The sequence below is a fragment of the Macrosteles quadrilineatus genome, unplaced genomic scaffold (assembly GCF_028750875.1).
Source record: "Macrosteles quadrilineatus isolate MER2022 unplaced genomic scaffold, UCM_ALF_1.0 Scaffold_9__3_contigs__length_116548681, whole genome shotgun sequence".
NCBI classification, from domain to species: domain Eukaryota; kingdom Metazoa; phylum Arthropoda; class Insecta; order Hemiptera; family Cicadellidae; genus Macrosteles; species Macrosteles quadrilineatus.
In genome coordinates, this window is record NW_026542602.1 from 104,116,115 (window position 1) to 104,134,193 (window position 18,079).

The window sequence follows — 18,079 nt, forward strand, 5'->3', positions numbered from 1 at the left end:
AAGTTGTAGGTCCTTTAATCAAATAAATATGGTAAACTTCTCATGGGAGAGGAACTTTTGCTTCATGAATTAAAATACTGAGTAAAATGTCATCCTTTTGATTATTTATTTTAAAAACTATTTGGTTTATACATCTAACAAAGCCTATGTGAATTGACTCTGAATGTTTTGTAGGTGATGAACCAAGTGGCAATCCTGGTGCGAGAGCTGTGTCGCCTACATGGTGTGTCAGAACCAGGTGAGTTGGAGAGACTGACGCTAGGAATGTGGATGCCTCCGCCACCAGTCCAGGGCGATCCTCATGAGACAGAGGAGGACGATGACGATGATGACAACGACGACGATGAGGACCTGCACCTGGAGATGGACGAGAGCGAGATACTTGCTAAGAATAAGGTAAATGTTAGACATATTTTAAAATTTAAGATAGTGGTTCATATTAAGGTACTGGCCACGATTAAGGAAATTACCTTAGGCCTAAGTAAAATAATTGAAGGTAATTAAATATTGTAGGCTTTACACAACCAAATTAGTATTGAGGAAAATTATGTATTCGAAACGATTGCAGTAATTAGGCACAAACCGCACCGCAGACCCCTAATTTTTTGTTATAATTTCCTAATTTTATAAGATTTTGTAATTTTCCGTTTCTTTACATTTTACAAAGTTTTCTGCAAAGGTCTAAGTTTGTAACTTTAAAAAGGATAGAGATATTTTTATTATTCAAAAAGTCCCAGAATTACAGAAAATTTCCCTATTGACCCACTTGGCCCTCATTCCTCTCAAGGCAATATATTATAATTCAGTTGTGAGCGGGGCAACTGAAAGCACAAAACAAAACTTTTTATTTATTTTTATTTTTAAGAAAATTTTGTTTAAAGTTATTGTCTTTAAAAAGTTAATTAGTTGTAGTTATGGTAGCCTACAATTTTCACAATTAAATGGACAATTAGTCAGTGTTTTAGTTAAATTGAGTGATCAATGATAAGATTATATATAGGCCGATCAAATAACACCAGGTAGTAACAACATCAAGCTGTTTTCTTTTTTTTACAGTGATAATGGTTGGAATTTCAACATTTTCGTTGAAATCCAAATCAGCCATCTTACCTCTGTTTCCATAATGTTCTCTTTAGCTAGTCTAACATTTTCATTATTAAAATGCCACCCATCTTTGTTGCAATCGTAATGTGTCAAAGGTTACTAGGCATAAAAATATGTAAGATAAATAAAACATGATCAAATAAACAAATCCAGCACCACATATCATGACAAATGACAACCTATTTCGTCATAAAAGAACTTATTGATCAGCATTGTACTGTTATTAAATTTACGGAAAGTAAATAAAAGAAACGTCTTATAACACTTAAAACATATATGTTACCTATTATTCGCCTATTGGGTCTGATGATGATTGGAGTGTCCAATCGAAATCGATCACCACTTACCATCTTTTTTGTATATTAACCGTCTTGTGAGTAACAGTATAAGCGTAACTATATGTTTTAAGGGTTATAAGACGTTTCTTTTATTTACTTTCCGCTATAAAAGGAGTCCTAAGGCTATTAAGTGGTTTGTTAGATTTTTTACATGTTACAGGCTGAAGAGATGGACGCTGAACACAGTAATATGTTAGAGCGACTGAGGCAGAATCAGCGACAGGACTATCTGAGAGGTCAGGTCTCCGGCAGTGTACAGGCCACTGATAGACTCATGAAGGAGCTCAGGGACATTTACCGTTCTGAAACGTTTAAAAAAGGTAATCTCCAGCTGTGCATTTTTGAATCCTCGCTACGGGAATCACATGAGCTTCGAAAATTATATGGATTTTTTGGCAGCATAAACATCTAGGACTGTAGATATTCATTAAAATTTGGATGATTTTTGTGAAACCCTACATTTGGTTTCAATTGAGTTGACACTACATACATGTTTTACCCCGGGGGCCGGGATACTTAATTCTAAGAGGCTCTAAAGAAATTGATGGTGAAGTAGATTCATAAATTCTGCAATATTGCAAGTTCACAGAGACTTTATCAACTTAACTGGATTTTTTAAATTCCTTAAATAAGAGCATGAATTTTACACCACCTTGAAATAAAAACTCTGTTAGCGACACTATAAAATTATAGTGATCTGGTCCTGCAAACAGGATATTTTCATGAGGAAGTATAGTTTTTGTGTATAGTTGTTGTGTGTTGTTGACAGGCATGTACAGCATAGAGCTGGTGTCTGATAGTCTGTATGAGTGGAACATCCGCCTCATGTCTGTAGACCCTGACTCACCCTTACACAACGACCTTGTTCTACTGAAGGAGAAGGAAGGCAAGGACTCCATACTGCTCAACATGCTATTTAAGGAGACTTACCCCTTCGAGCCTCCGTTTGTCCGTGTCGTTCATCCTGTGATTTCCGGTGGTTATGTCCTGGTGAGTTTTTCCCACTAGAAACATGAGCTCAGATGTAGATATTTTCTTTGTCATAAGCTGATAGACCCTTAATGACTATAATTAAAATTTGTTGTTTGGTAGGCCAATTGATGTATTGACATATCAAACTAAATCAGTTTTTCTATATGAAAGGGCAAAAGTTAAACTATCTATCTAATATATAAAATTCTCGTGTCACAGTGTTTGTCTGCAAACTCCTCCGGAACGACTTCACCGATCGTAATGAAATTTGGTGTGTAAATTCTGTAGGTATGCGAATCGGACGAAAACTATTTCCCGTTTCGAAATTCTTAAAAGGGCTCCGCCCCAGTGGCTCTGGAGTTTCCCATGTTAACCTTATGAGAAATGGAATTAATGTATCTTAACAGCTGTTTCAATTAAACAAGTTGGTTCTGTTCTATGATGTTCAATAGCATTAAAGTTACAAGGATTACCAACAGGGTGCAGCACTATTATTTCTTTTACATTTATGACAACAGCTAATTTGCAACCAAAAGGTGAGTGAGCGTAGCGAACGAACTTCAACCTGGAGGCGAGTGAGCGTAGCGAACGAGCTAACCTGGAGGCGAGTTAGCGTAGCGAACGAGCTCCAACCTAAAGGCAAGTGAGCGCAGCGAACGAGCTCCAACCCAAAGGTGAGTGAGCGTAGCGAACGAACTTCAACCAGGACGTGATTGAGCGATGCGAACGAGATCATCTTGAAAATTAAACGTAACGGTACTTTCTTTCCATCGGTCTGTCTTAGGGGAAACCTATAACTTAGGCGATACGAAGTTCGCCGGGTCAGCTAGTCTAATATATAAAATTCTCGTGTCACAGTTTTTGTCTGCAAACTCCTCCGGAACGACTTCACCGATCGTTATGAAATTTGGTGTGTAAATTCTGTAGGTATGCGAATCGGACGTAAACTATTTCCCGTTTCGAAATTCTTAAAAGGGCTCCGCCCCAGTGGCTCTGGAGTTTCCCATGTTAACCTTATGAGAAATGGAATTAATGAATCTTAACAGCTGTTTCAATTAAACAAGTTGGTTCTGTTCTATGATGTTCAATAGCATTAAAGTTACAAGGATTACCAACAGGGTACAGCACTATTATTTCTTTTACATTTATGACAACAGCTAATTTGCAACCAAAAGGTGAGTGAGCGTAGCGAACGAACTTCAACCTGGAGGCGAGTTAGCGTAGCGAACGAACTTCAACCTGGAGGCGAGTTAGCGTAGCGAACGAGCTAACCTGAAGGCAAGTGAGCGCAGCGAACGAGCTCCAACCTAAAGGTGAGTGAGCGTAGCGAACGAGCTCCAACCCAAAGGTGAGTGAGCGTAGCGAACGAACTTCAACCAGGACGTGATTGAGCAATGCGAACGAGATCATCTTGAAAATTAAACGTAACGGTACTTTCTTTCCATCGGTCTGTCTTAGGGGAAACCTATAACTTAGGCGATACGAAGTTCGCCGGGTCAGCTAGTCTATATATAAATAGGCAAGCATGTTTCTTTAAAACCTCTTTTCTCAGCTCGTGTGCAACACAGGGAAAATCTACGCTTACCGTTAGAAAGATATTTTCCTGTATATGTACAGAATCCCTTTAAAAATTAAAATAGGCTCAAGTATAAGCACAAAAAATGAATTTAAAATAACTAGGTGGCGTTCGCAGAGGCATCCACAAAATTGAGCGGAGTCATCAAGGGTTCATATTATATTGTTTTTGTCATACTGCAATAAAAACAGTAGTTTTTAATGCATGCGTTGCGGGTCTAAAGTAGCATTTTTTTATTTAGAGAGCAAAAATCGTTTTTAGTCTCTATGGAGTAGAAATCAGCTGTTGTCAACTCAGTTTGTAAATTTAGATTGTAAACGATTGCATGTATCGAAAATATGTATCGATCCGTGCTTCGTAATCATTTTAACATACAGTCTACAGGCTCTTCCTGTAGCATTTTAGCATTGCAGATACATTAATCCATTCCCAAACTCAACACTGCTCACCTTTACTACTTCCTTCACCACACCCTACGTCGTGGACCTGTTTCCCTCTCTTCCCATAGCATTTTAGGATTGCAGATACATTAATGTAATTGCCAAAGACACACTCTGCCACACTCTGCTCTGCTAGCCTTACTACCATTTACTACGTCATAGACCTGTTTCCTTCCTTTCTCATAGCATTTAAGTATTACAGATTCATTTATCTAACTGCCCAAACGGTTCCCCCACTCTGCACTACCAGCCTTTACTACTTCCTTCACCACTTCCTACGTCGTGGGGCCTGTTTCCTTCCCTTATCATAGCATTTTCATTTAAGTATTGAAGATATATTAATCTAGCTGCCACAGACGAATCTCACACTATGCTGATGCTCATACTTCACTACTTCCTAAGCCACTTCCTATGTCGTGGACCTGTATTCATCACTTTCCATAGCATTTTGGTATTTTAGATACCTTAATCTAATTGCCACAAACATTCCCACACTCCGTACTGCTAGCCTTTACTACTTCTTTCACCATTTCCTATGTCGTGAGCATGCTTCCATCCCTTCTCTTAGCATTTCAGCATTGCAGATACATTAAAACTGCTGCAAACGGTTTCCAGTTCCCACACTCCGGACAGCTCGCCTTGACTACTTCCTTCACCTCTTCCTACGTCACGGACCTGTTTTCCTCCCTACCCCTAGCAATTTAGGATTACAAATACCGTAAACTAATGGTCACAAACAGATCCCACACCCTGTTCAGCTCGCCTTTACTACCTCCTTCGCCACTTCCTACGTCACGGACCTGTTTCCTTCCCTTCAAATAGCATTTTAGGATTGCAGATACCTTAATCTAATCGTCACAAACATATTCCACACCCCGAGCAGCTAGCCTTTACTACTTCCTTCGCCACTTCCTACGTCGCGGACCTGTTTCCATCCCTTCCAATAGCATTTTAGAATTGCAGATACATTAATCTAATCGTCACAAACAGTTCCCACAGTCCGGACTGCTTTCCTTTACTACTTCCTTCACCTCTTCCTACGTCACGGACCTGTTTTCCTCCCTTCCCATAGCATTTTAGGATTGCAAACCCCTTAATCTAATGGTCACAAACAGATCCCACACCCCGAGCAGCTCGCCTTTACTACTTCCTTCGCCACTTCCTACGTCGCGGACCTGTTTCCTTCCCTTCCAATAGCATTTTATAATTGCAGATACTTTAATCTAATCGTCACAAACATATCCCACACCCCGAGCAGCTCGCCTTTACTACTTCCTTCGCCACTTCCTACGTCGCGGAGCTGTTTCCTTCCCTTCCAATAGCATTTTAGGATTGTAGATACCTTAATCTAATCGTCATAAGCAGTTCCCACACTCCGGACATCTCGCCTTGACTACTTCCTTCACCTCTTCCTACGTCACGGACCTGTTTTCCTCCCTTCTCATAGCATTTTAGGATTGCAGATACCTTAATCTAATCGTCATAAACAGTTCCCATACTCCGGACTTCTCGTCTTGACTACTCCGTTCACCACTTCCTACTTCGTGGACCTGTTTTCCTCCCTTCCCATAGCATTTTAGGAATGCAGATACCTTAATATAATCGTAATTAACAGTTTCCACACTCCAGACTGCTCGCCTTTACTACTTCCTTCACCATTTTCTACGTCGCGGACCTGTTTCCCCCCCTTCCCATCGAATTTTAGGAATGCAGATACCTTAATCTAATCGTCATAAACAGATTCCACACTCCAGACTGCTCGCCTTTACTACTTCCATCACCACCTCCTACGTCGTGGACTTGTTCTCCTCCCTTCCCATAGCATTTTAGGATTGCAGATACCTTAATCTAATCGTCATAAACAGTTTCCACACTCCGGACATCTTGCTTTGACTATTTCCTTCACCACTTCCTACGTCGCGGACCTGTATTCCTCCCTTCCCATAGCATTTTAGGAATGCAGATACCTTAATCTAATCGTCATTAACAGTTTCCACACTCCAGACTGCTCGCCTTTACTACTTCCTTCACCATTTCCTACGTCGCGGACCTGTTTTCCTCCCTTCCCATAGCATTTTAGGATTGCAGATACCTTAATCTAATCGTCATAAACAGTTCCCATACTCCGGACTTCACGTCTTGACTATTTTCTTCACCACTTCCTACGTCACGGACCTGTTTTCCTCCCTTCCCATAGCATTTTAGGAATGCAGATACCTTAATCTAATCGTCGTAAACAGTTCCCACACTCCGGACATCTCGCCTTGACTTCTTCCTTCACCACTTTATACGTCACAGACCTCAAGCTAGTGTCGTCATTTGGTTATAATTATGATCCATACCGTTTATGTTCTAATATCTGTGGAATAATGCTATCCGCTATTTCATTATCTACTGCATTCAAAAGCCAACAGCTGATCATCCTGTTGTGTTGATGAATCTGTGTTTTTGTTTATGTGTCAAATACTGCTTCCATAAGGATTACATTGAAACTTTGAGACCCAGTGGGGCGGATTCCTGAGAGACTTTTTTAACGCCATATAGATGTTGGCACTCACCGATATGGTCTTTATCACCATGCAAAATTTGAAAACGATCGATTCAGCCGTCTAGGAGGAGTTTGCGTATTTCGAAATGCACAAGAGTCGACGTATAAGAGCTTCGCTCGCTTCGCTCGCTCCGCTCAAAAATAAATTAACATGGGCTTTATGGGTTGCTATGCTGGTGACAAAATAACAACGAAATATGAACAGAAAATCCAAACAAATTGAAGAAATTACAATCTCAAGTTTTATTTATAGCGAGGGGTGAAAATATAGAGAAGCCCTACCTACCTTGTACCTTTGAATTACAACTACTGTAGACATTCCATCCCAATGTTAAAGTTGTTGCCAGTTTTAATTAAATTTGTCTTAGTTGATGTGAGCCACCAATAGATTGCACTGATTTATGTGAAAACACGAGGTTTTTTACCAAGTCAAACTTATGGAATGACTTATTATGAGCTATAGCAAAGCAACTGTTATGACTCATCAACTTTGTCAACAACAACAAATTAGGTAGACATTATAATTTTAGACACACATTCTGTGACTGGCTCACACGACTACATGTTTTTTTTTTATTAAAAAATAGTAACAGCTGGGGATTTCTACTTCAGTATCCAATAGTCAATCCGTGTACATTACATATTTTTGGTCGAGTTTTCGATCACTGGACACAACCCCTAGTACATATTAATTTAGACTATGCCAATACATACTCCATTCGTAAATTGTTTTTCCTCAGTGTTTTACTAATTTCCCATAAGGGAATTAGCTATTACCAAAAGGCTCATGGTAAGACATAGACCCAGGACCGATTTGCTTTTTCATTTTGAGGTCTCTACGGGGCCAGTAACACCAGCCGTTAAGTTTATATATTCGGGTTGTTCAAAAAGGAGTGTCACAAACTTCAGGGCTAATAGTACTAATCAATCAAAACAAAAAAGGTCATACAAACATTGGTTGAAGTTGTATATTTCTTCACAGGACCTTAAGTGACTCTTTTTGACCCAAGGTCAAGTTTTACGATCGAAGCGAAGCCGAGGTTGGAAAACGAGCGAGGGTTAAAAGTGACTTTTTCCCCGTGTGATGCACTATATTTTTTGGCATATTGCATCATTAATTAACAAACAAAACTAGAAAAGGAAATGATTTTTATGTAAAGATAACCTCTCAAAAAGACTTCCAGCTTGTTTTCAAATCTGCTAATGCAAATAAGCAGCTGTTTAGTAAGTGATTTAATCATTTCGTCTATTGTGATTGTGTTACAGTACATTATCGATATGTCAATCAATCGACAACAATACCTTGCCTAATAAATCAATCGATAAATAATTTTGATCGATACGATTGCCACAATCAAAATTTACAACTGTTGATTTTTACTCCCTAGAGACTGAAAATTATTTTTTAAATACTATTTTAGACCCGCATGCATTAAAAACGGCTATGAGATTAATTTTCTTCTTTCAGTTTTAATTTAATAGTATGTTATTATTTAGTAGCCTATATGTTTTGCCACAATATTTCATAACTTGGCAGAGATTGGTGCGCAATTGGTGAGTTGAGTGATGATTTCATAAATTCTCTAGGCCTATTTTTAGATAATTTCTCTATGTTTATACCTTTGGCAGATTATCCGTATGAAAGGATGACTTACATTACAGGCACTATGAGGAAAAACAGGAAATGTATACCTAATGCTCTAAAAAACAAAATTTGAAGTAGGCCACAAAGTTTACAACCGTAAAGACCACAAATTGATGGTTGTGTACAAGGAAAATGCCTCCCAAAAGAACCCAGTACTTCTTCTATCAACTAAGTGTGTTGCAAAATCTGTAATAAGAAAATATAAGTGAGTGGATGTTTGATGTGTGACAGATGGGAGGAGCCATCTGTATGGAGCTACTGACCAAGCAAGGCTGGAGCTCGGCCTACACTGTGGAGGCAGTCATCATGCAGATAGCTGCTACACTGGTCAAGGGCAAAGCTCGGATACAGTTTGGTGCTGCTAAAGTCGTAACGCAGGTAAGAATGCTGCAATTTAATCCTTTGTTTGATTTAAAACTGGAGACACTTTTATGTTTCTTGTGGTTACAATAATTAGTGATAGTCTGATTTACCGGATCTGAGCTAGAACTGACGCCCGATCAGATCCATAAAATCTGATCTGGGGCTGGATCCGATTTTTTTTAAGTACAATTCATACAAAATAACAGGTGTTCCGTCATAGTGATGTATTAAATAATCTATTTAATAGTTCAAATGATTAAAATAAATTCCATATAAAAGGGCCATGTACAAGACGATCAGTGTCTGTGTCCATATACAAGACTATCAATGTCCATATACAAGACTATCCGTATCCATATACAAGACTATCTGTGTCTATGTCCATGTACATGACTGTATTCAGGATAGAGAGGAGATAGCGAACTCTGGTTTTCACCATTCTTTAAGTTATTATAACAGGGGTGTTTTATTATAACATTAAAAAATGTTAAGTTGTCTCCAAAATCCCCATTTTTGGGGGACCTCAAAATTTTTCAAAATCATAAAATGAAACTCCCTGCTTAGATTGTACAACCACCAAAAGTATATCTCTGTATATTTGTACTGTAAAAAAATATTTGGGGGGGAGGGCAGGGTCTTGACTTTTTATTCATTCTGTATACAAGACTATTTGTGACTATCTATTGGTATCCATTTACAGTTCCGGCCATATAAAGAGAGAAAATGTCAAGGTAGACCCGGTCCAATTAGCTAATCCGCTGTTGTCAAAACATAGCTATTGTTGTGAAACCGAGGGGGCGCGCTACCCCATCCCAGTGGTCATTGCTACTGCTTCCCTTTAACTCTTAGAAATAACTCGGCCCAGTACAAATTCTATAAATCAAACTGGTGACATATAATTAAGTGACAGGTCATTTTATTCACAAAGTGAAGACAAACATTATTACAAAATTTGAATCACAATTCTACGTTGCTTCGTTGATTGGCTAGTTTGATTTATAGAACACTGGGTCTAACCTAGAGATATGAGGTTAGATAGTTGTTTTTGTAGGAATGGGGATTAAATAAGGCATCAACACAAAACAAAATATAATTTATTAAATATGGGTATAGAAAATCGTGAATTGGCACTATTTATAACTACTCGACTCGAATTTTCGAGTAGTAATTACTACTCGACTCGAGGTCGAGTATTTGAAAAAACTCAAGTAATTACTCGAAGGTCGTGTACTCGCCCACCCCTAATGTTTTGACAACTTGGGATTAGGCCTGACCAGGTCTACCTTGACATTTTCTCTCTTTATATGGCCGGAACTGTATAAGACTATCTTTGTCCATATACGTGGTCTATAAGTATCCATATACTTTATTGACGTCGACATATACTGTGACATTGCCTAGCCATATGAGTTATTGACGTCGACATATACTGTTGCTTAGCCGTATAAGCTATATTATTCTATAGGCTATCTTATTACATCAACCTTTTAACATTACCAATTTAATTTTAAACAGTGTGATTTAAATTGGATTTCTGTAAATATTAAGTTTAAAAAAACCATCCTTATGACAGTACGTATCTGGATCCGAATATGGTACCGACATTTTCTTGGATCCGCCCATCGCTAGTTACTATCCTTTGCGTACAAAATAATATAGAGTTTTGTTAAATTGTCTCTCCTCTGGTTAACATCATTTCCTTGACAGGTATAGTTTGTTTAGGGAAAGGCTCTAGGCCAGGAATGTAATTTGTAGAGTAAAGGGACACAATCTCTACACTTGACAAATTACAAATTACCCCAAGGGCAAATTATTGTGTGTTTTCTGTGTGTACTATGACTTTTTATATTAGGTAAGCTCGCTGCTATCCAAATATTTTAGTAATTTAGTGTATCATAATGATGTTTTTCACAGGGTCAGTACAGTTTAGCAAAGGCACAACAGTCCTTCAAGTCTCTAGTACAAATTCATGAAAAGAATGGTAAGTTGAAGTTTAGTTTTGTCTTTTAAAATTTTATTTCACAATTTAAAATTACATACTGAGTTTCTATTGAGGTTTTTGTACAGTTAAAAGTGGTAAATGTGGTGGAAGAAGAATAATGCATTTTTAAATTTGGTTGTATTACATTTGCATCAAAGGTTTGCTGACTATAAAATTTGAAATCAATAATGTAAAATATATGATTACATTACTGCTCCCACCGATATTCTTCAATATTCCTCAAGTTTTTATTGCAATTTTGACACATTCATAAACTAGATACAGTAGAGCGTCAAAATTCCGAACAAATTGTGACTGTAGTTCAGGTTACCAATTTGTTCAGATTTTTAATCATAACCTAGAAATGCCTAATAGACACATAATAGGCCTACAGTTTTAAAAATAAAGTTCTAGGATATAGTAAATGAAATAAAAACAATAGTTTTTGTACTTAAGTGTACTCCATGTACATTAATGTAGTTCGTTTCTTGAAAAAAATATGTAGAGTTCATTGGAATTAAACAAAACACTGATCAGAAACAGAACACAAAAAGAATCTCTCTAAATCTAACTGTACAAAATCACTTAAAATGTGAGTAGCACGAGTCTTTCAAATTTAGTTTCTTCTCTAACTGAATGACACTTACTTTCCTTGTTATCTTCTGCCGAAAGAAGCCTGCGCAGCACTTGCTTCCTATAGATTCTTTTTAACTTTTCAATGACGCCCTGGTCCATTGGTTGAAATATTTTACTGTTAATCCAACAGCTTTGTATGTCACAACAAGCTGAGTTACATTCTTGAAACATCTTGGTTTCTTCCAACAATCAATAGGGAAAGAGCATTATCTACACTAGCATTTGCAGATATGTACTGTATATTGATGTATAATATTGATAACAGTGCAAAGATGAGAACCTTACCCTACTGAAAGTAATCACACAGCTGACTTATTATGAGGGCTGTCCATTAAATTGGGCTTTCCATCAAGCTCCCGTCATGGTCGGACGACATAGTTTAAATCTGAGACCTCTAGTTGATGTATTTACCGCTCTGGTACAATAAAGGTACTTTGCTATTATACCAACCACACCTAGGTTAGGATAAGAAAACCTAACCTAGCCTAAGGGTAACCAATTTAGGTGTGGTCAGTATAATATCAAGGTACCCAATAAAATCATCTGCATGTGATAAAGTTGAAAAATCCTATACTCTAATACGAGCAATGTTTGCTTGTATGTATGTACGTATGCTTGCACCAAGATCTCGAAAACGGCTCCGACGATTTTGTTCAAATGTTGTAAATAGTTTATTCCTGGCCCAAAAACGAGTTTACTGCAGTTAGAACTACCAACAAAAATCTAATTTCGTAGAAAAATGAAACTGAAAGTCTAATTTTTTTAACATTAGTCTTATGGGTTGCTAAGTAACCATCTTGGCTGAATTAAATAACAAGGAAAAAGTAAACAAAAGACTAGTAAGTTGCCTATCCACAGTATTCTAGCAAAACAAAATACAGTACAAAAGGAAAAACATCAGTTGTTACTATTGAGCAAAGATTATACTGAAGATTACTCGATACATTGTAGTCAAGGGTAGCAGTGTGGAGTGCGGGATCTGTTTATGACGATTAGGTTACAGTATATGCAATCCTTAAATGCTATGGGAAGGGAAGGAAACAGATCCGCGATGTAGGAAGTGGTAAAGGAAGTAGTAAAGGCGAGCAGTCCGGAGTGTGGGAACTGTTTATGACGATTAGATTAAAGTATCTGCAATCCTTAAATGCTATGGGAAGGGAAGAAATAGGTCCGAGACGTAGGAAGTGGTGAAGGAAGTAGTAAAGGAAAGCAGTGTGGAGAGTTGGAACTGGAGACCTTTTGTAGCAGTTAGATTAATGTATCTGCAATACTGAAATGCTATGAGAAGGGTTGGAAACATGTCCACGACATAAGAAATGGTGAAAGAAGTAGTAAAGGCTAGCAGTGCGGAGTCTGTTGAATGTTTGTGGAAACTATATTAATTTATCTAAAATACTAAAATGCTATGGAAAGAGATGAAAACAGGTCCACGACGTAGGAAGAGGAAGTAGTAAAGTTTAGCATCGCAGAGTGTGGGAACCGTGTGTGGCAGTTAGATTAATGTATCTTCCATCCTAAAATGCTATGAGAAGGGAAGGAAACAGGTCCATGACGTAGGAAATGGTGAATGAAGTAGTAAGGCCAGCAGTGCAGAGTGTGGGAACTGTCTGTGGCAATTATGTATCTGCAATTCTAAAATGGTATAGGGAAGGAGGGCAAACAGACGTAGGGAGTGGTGAAGAAGGAAGTAGTAAAGGCGAGCAGTGTGGAGTTTGGGAATGGATATCTCTATCTGCAATACTAAACTGCTTTCAGAGTAAACTAATAATTTTCCCCGAGCAAAGCTCCGTCCCCAGGTACTGCTTGTGAATGTTGAATGATTGGAAAGTAGTGGTTTATAAGGATTGCGTGTCAGATAATGAATAGGCAACTGCAAGTATTAAGTGGCAATAAAAGTTTTGTACAGCTGTTAAATATTAAAAAAATAACAGTTATCCCTCTAAATATAAAGACTAGATCAACTTAACCGATCCTATACAAACAGAAACCTCATACACAAAAATATCTAAGTACGAAGTGTGTTTTATCTTATAATAATACCTTAACAACTAGGCCTACTTACAAATTCCATGCAATGAAATTAAATGAATAAGTGCTTTACTAAACGATAAGGTAATATGTACATCCAAAAACATAACACTTTGAAACAATGGTTGATAACAACCGTCTGTTTGGTTGACACAATTTTTGCCTTTATGAATATTAGTCTTTAACAACATTTAGCACAAAAAGAAATGAACATTTTTCTACACAATAATTAAAAGAATAATAAAACACAATTAGAGTACTCAATAGACAACAAAACATAATACAGAATTAAGGATATCGGATCAAAGTAAACAAGTTTCAAGGTTTTTTAGTTTTATTAACCTAAAATTTAGAAGTTAAACTCACTTATAAGTCCCCATCTATACTTCCAGGCTTCCCTAAGGGAGTTTGTAAAGACATGCAATGATAGTATTTCGCATCAAATGTTTTTGAAATAATATCAAGTAATAAAATCCCTTTTATTTGTGATCACTCCTAAAGTCAGTACAGACTGTACGTACGTCCTCAGTACAGACTGTTTTACAGGATAACTCTCATGCCATTTGTTTAATGTTAAACTAATATAAAGAAAATACAGCTAAACTATTAAGGTTGAACGCCAATTTACATCAAATATAAATTTTGATCCTATATCTGAAAGTTGTGACATGCAGCAAAATAAAGGAAGGTCATTATTGAGAATGCATTCTGGATTCACCTGAGTTTTAAATCACCCTCTTGAAAATCAGTGGAGTCTAAATCTTAATATATTTTACAGAGTATTACTTATTTTGTTTTCAATTACAATGTTGATGTTTTTTGCCTAGGCTGGTTCACTCCACCGAAGGAAGACGGCTAAAGGAGGTTCAGTGTAAAGTGGCTGTGATCGCAAAGACTTGTATAAATTGCACATTGGAGACTGTTACATACGAGAGCCTAAGCAGAGGCCTGTAAATAGTCTGCAGCTGGTTGGTGTACTTGATTCGTCTTATAGTGTTTAAATCCTTTGCAACCTCTGGCTTTTGTTTTCTTATGTTAAATTATGTAGGTGTTAAGAATTATTGTGCTGTTATTTGTTTGAGAGGATTGTTTTGGAAAAGAGTTTTGAAGACTTGTGAATTATTTGGGGATATCTAAGTAAAGGGCTTTAACCCCCAAAATTGCAAAGAATATTTTAATGAAGTTTTTTGCTAAAGATGGATTAAGGGTCAGGGTTTTCAAATATTTTAAAGTACACATATAAATTCATAGAATTTACAGAGCTGCTAGGTACTCCTTATTCAGTAGTAGGGCCTTTGTTCTTGTAGGATCAGGAACAAAGGCTTTTTTACTTTAATTCTACAAGAAAAAATACTCTACTAATGAAGAAAGAGCGAGTAGCTTCTAAAATTAGAAGTGTTATATATAGTTAGTCTTTTTTCAAAAGCCTACAACAAAGCTCAAAGAATAATTTAAGCCTGTCTTGATCTGGTGATCAGTTGTTGACGACTTTGGTCTTAAGCTACATCTCACATCAGATGGCATAGATTATACAGGGTGTCTCTGAACTCTCTGCCGTCCTTTTGAAGGTATCATTCCTGGACCTAATACAAACTGAACCCCCCCCTGCAGCAAACCTGCAGACTAAGCGAATTTGGAAATATGGTATCTGCAGAAACAGCTGATGTTAAATCAATTGGCCAACCAAATAAAAAAGTGAAAAATAAAAAAGAAGCCTCTTCTACTCTTTTTTTTAATTTCTCAGAAATTAGGGGGATCCCAACCCCTTTAAATAACCAGGTTGCTTTGATGAAAAAGTGTAAAAATATCCCACCGCCTTTTTTTTTATGAAGATAGGGCAGTGAATAACTCAAGTGAAATAGACTAACAACTAGTTTTTTTGTCACATTTTCGTATCCTACCACCTTAGCTTACTCAAATACACCAACTTGTGCAGATACTGTAATTAGTTACTCGATGTAAATAATAGTTGTAATATTTACGATCCTTGAATTCACTATTCAACTCATGTTAAACATGTTATTAATTTGTTTTCCAATATTATCATTTTGTAGAATATGAATGTTAGATTTTGTTGATCTGTTAATTATTTTAATTTGCTTTTGGTTTCAGAGCTCCACATTAGTGTACGTTATTCCAGTTTTAAAGTGTTTAATTCATTTCAAGTTCCATTCCTGTAAGACTCGTAATGCACTAATGCAGTGAGACGATGAGTTAGACAATTAGTATCATACTACAAATTTTTAACCGTTCATTCGTTTAAGAAATGTAGATATAATTTGTATCGCTCTAGAAATAATTATAAGTGTAATATATCTTAAGGTTTTAAAATATTTTAGTTGAACTCAGTCATACTTTGGTACACTTGTTACTAACTAGGAATTCAAAATTCTAAACAACGTTTATTGTTTTTTTATTAGTCGACATACTAATTGTGTATTAAATTTTATTATGATGCGATTGAACATTTATTTCTTAGCCCTGTTTAATATACAGTACAAAACAATAAAAATTTCCTTTGGTGACTCGGAAATATAAGTGGTCTCATTGAGTTAATCCAGTGCTGCCAACCATTCAGCCTCTTGTAATATTGTGACGCTGCAAAGTTATACTATTTTTTAAAATAAAGTTACATTTACTTCCATACTGTTTTGTCCTTAGTGGTGCTTGGCATATTTATATCTCAACGGATATTCCTGATAAATATGAGTCTCTACATTAATTTTTTTATTTCAAAATTTCTTTTTGCCTTGTTGACTTGCTCAGGTTTTTTCTCATCTGATTATGATTTTTAATGTTCATTGTGATAAACATTTAAAAATTAACGCACAATTTAACTTGTTAGGACAAACCAGCACTTTTATACACAATAATTTTAATAAACAACATCAGCAAATTTAACATGAGAATATTTTTCTTATGAAAAGAGTAAGATTCATTAATAGGGTTTTAATATAATCCTACTAATATTATAATAATAAATTGTGAATGTATGGATGTTTGTGTCTAACTCTAAAGTTCCATCACGTGAAAACTACTGAACCGATTGAGCCAACATTTTGCAGAGAGGTACTTGATAGTCTCGAGAAACACATAGCCATATTAAAGTTGTGAAAACCCTATAGGGCTATGCCCCACAGGGGTTTAAAGTTTCCATGTGTATTCTTATGAGTCATATTTAAAAGGAATTAACAAATTTTGGTAGCTGGTTCTATGATATTTAAGGTTTACCAACAGGGTGAAGCACTTTTTTTTCATTTTTGACAACAGCTAATTTAAAATAAGCAGCAAAAAAAAGGTGCACGCAATGAGAAATGTCGTACAGTTATGTTTATGTTTTTAATTTAATAAAAAATTTCTATTTGTGATATGTATAGTGTGAATGTTTGATAATTTTGTTTTCTATTTAGGTGCAGTGGTAGAAGTTAATGGCTATGGTAATGTGTTTATCTATAGCATACTGTAAATTTAAAGAACCAAATTTTCTCAAACTGTGTCCTCCCCCATTGTAAACGAAAACGCAGAGCACGAGTAGGGCCTATAACTTCAATAAGCATTTTATACTTATACGCCGACCCCGTACGAAGTATGGGTATTCTGCTGGTACAATATAATTCCCAATTGTTTTAAATAGCCTAAAAATAACCATTTGTTCAATTTAAATTGCATGCTTTACAGTTTTTGGTATTCTGGAAAGCCACATGATTGTGAGTCACCTTTAAATGTCAATCCTTAGAAGTAATCAAGAATGATTACCTAAAGCATAAACAGGAATATTATTTTGTATTATATGTTAGGCATTTAAAACATTTTTTGTTAGGAATCTGTATGATCAATTGAAAATTTCTGAATCCTCTAACAGATCTTTTGTCAGCCCAAATGCAATTATGAAGTACTTATTGTAAATCCTAACAATATTTTTATAATTAAAAACCTAAATTTATTATTAATTGTAACCTTAGCTGGAGGTGATATCATTATTGAAACGCCAAACATATTTATTATTATTGAGTATTCTACTTTGTAATACACCTGACTGAGCCTATGAAGCCTAATTCCAATTAATTATTTAATTAGAAAGTCTGATGTTAGTTTCTAACTATATAAACTGAATTAGTGTTTTTCTTGTAAATACTTAAACTAACTCTATAACAATAAAATATTGTTTGTAAATAGCTTATTGCTTACTTTATAAAATCCTTGTACACTTCAAAGAGATGAACTACAAAGAGATGAAGAATTAAATAGAGGTGCCTTGAAAAACTACTCCTTGAAGACATTTTCTTGTATGTAACACATTTTACTTTCCCAATGAAAGTAGTTACAGTACTCTACAGAGGAAACAGGATAGTCACTTTGCTAGAATCCTAGAAATTTTTTACTGCACTATTACTGCAATACGTTAATTAAGAACTTAAAAAGACAATTATACCTACTAGTGTACCTGT

The 18,079-nt window shown here is 36.2% G+C and overlaps 1 protein-coding gene across 1 annotated transcript in view; it reads left to right on the top strand.

Annotated features, from left to right (window-relative positions):
* The window catches only part of LOC129003896 (ubiquitin-conjugating enzyme E2 Q2-like), a 33,104-nt gene extending 17,013 nt beyond the window's left edge, over positions 1-16,091 (top strand). The window contains exons 3-8 of the mRNA XM_054432232.1: positions 175-396; positions 1,603-1,762; positions 2,212-2,432; positions 8,855-9,001; positions 10,901-10,967; positions 14,459-16,091. Of these exons, the coding sequence (XP_054288207.1) occupies positions 175-396; positions 1,603-1,762; positions 2,212-2,432; positions 8,855-9,001; positions 10,901-10,967; positions 14,459-14,490 (849 nt within the window). The 3' untranslated portion in view covers positions 14,491-16,091. The remainder of the gene's footprint in view (positions 1-174; positions 397-1,602; positions 1,763-2,211; positions 2,433-8,854; positions 9,002-10,900; positions 10,968-14,458) is intronic.
* The last annotated feature ends 1,988 nt before the right edge of the window (positions 16,092-18,079 follow it).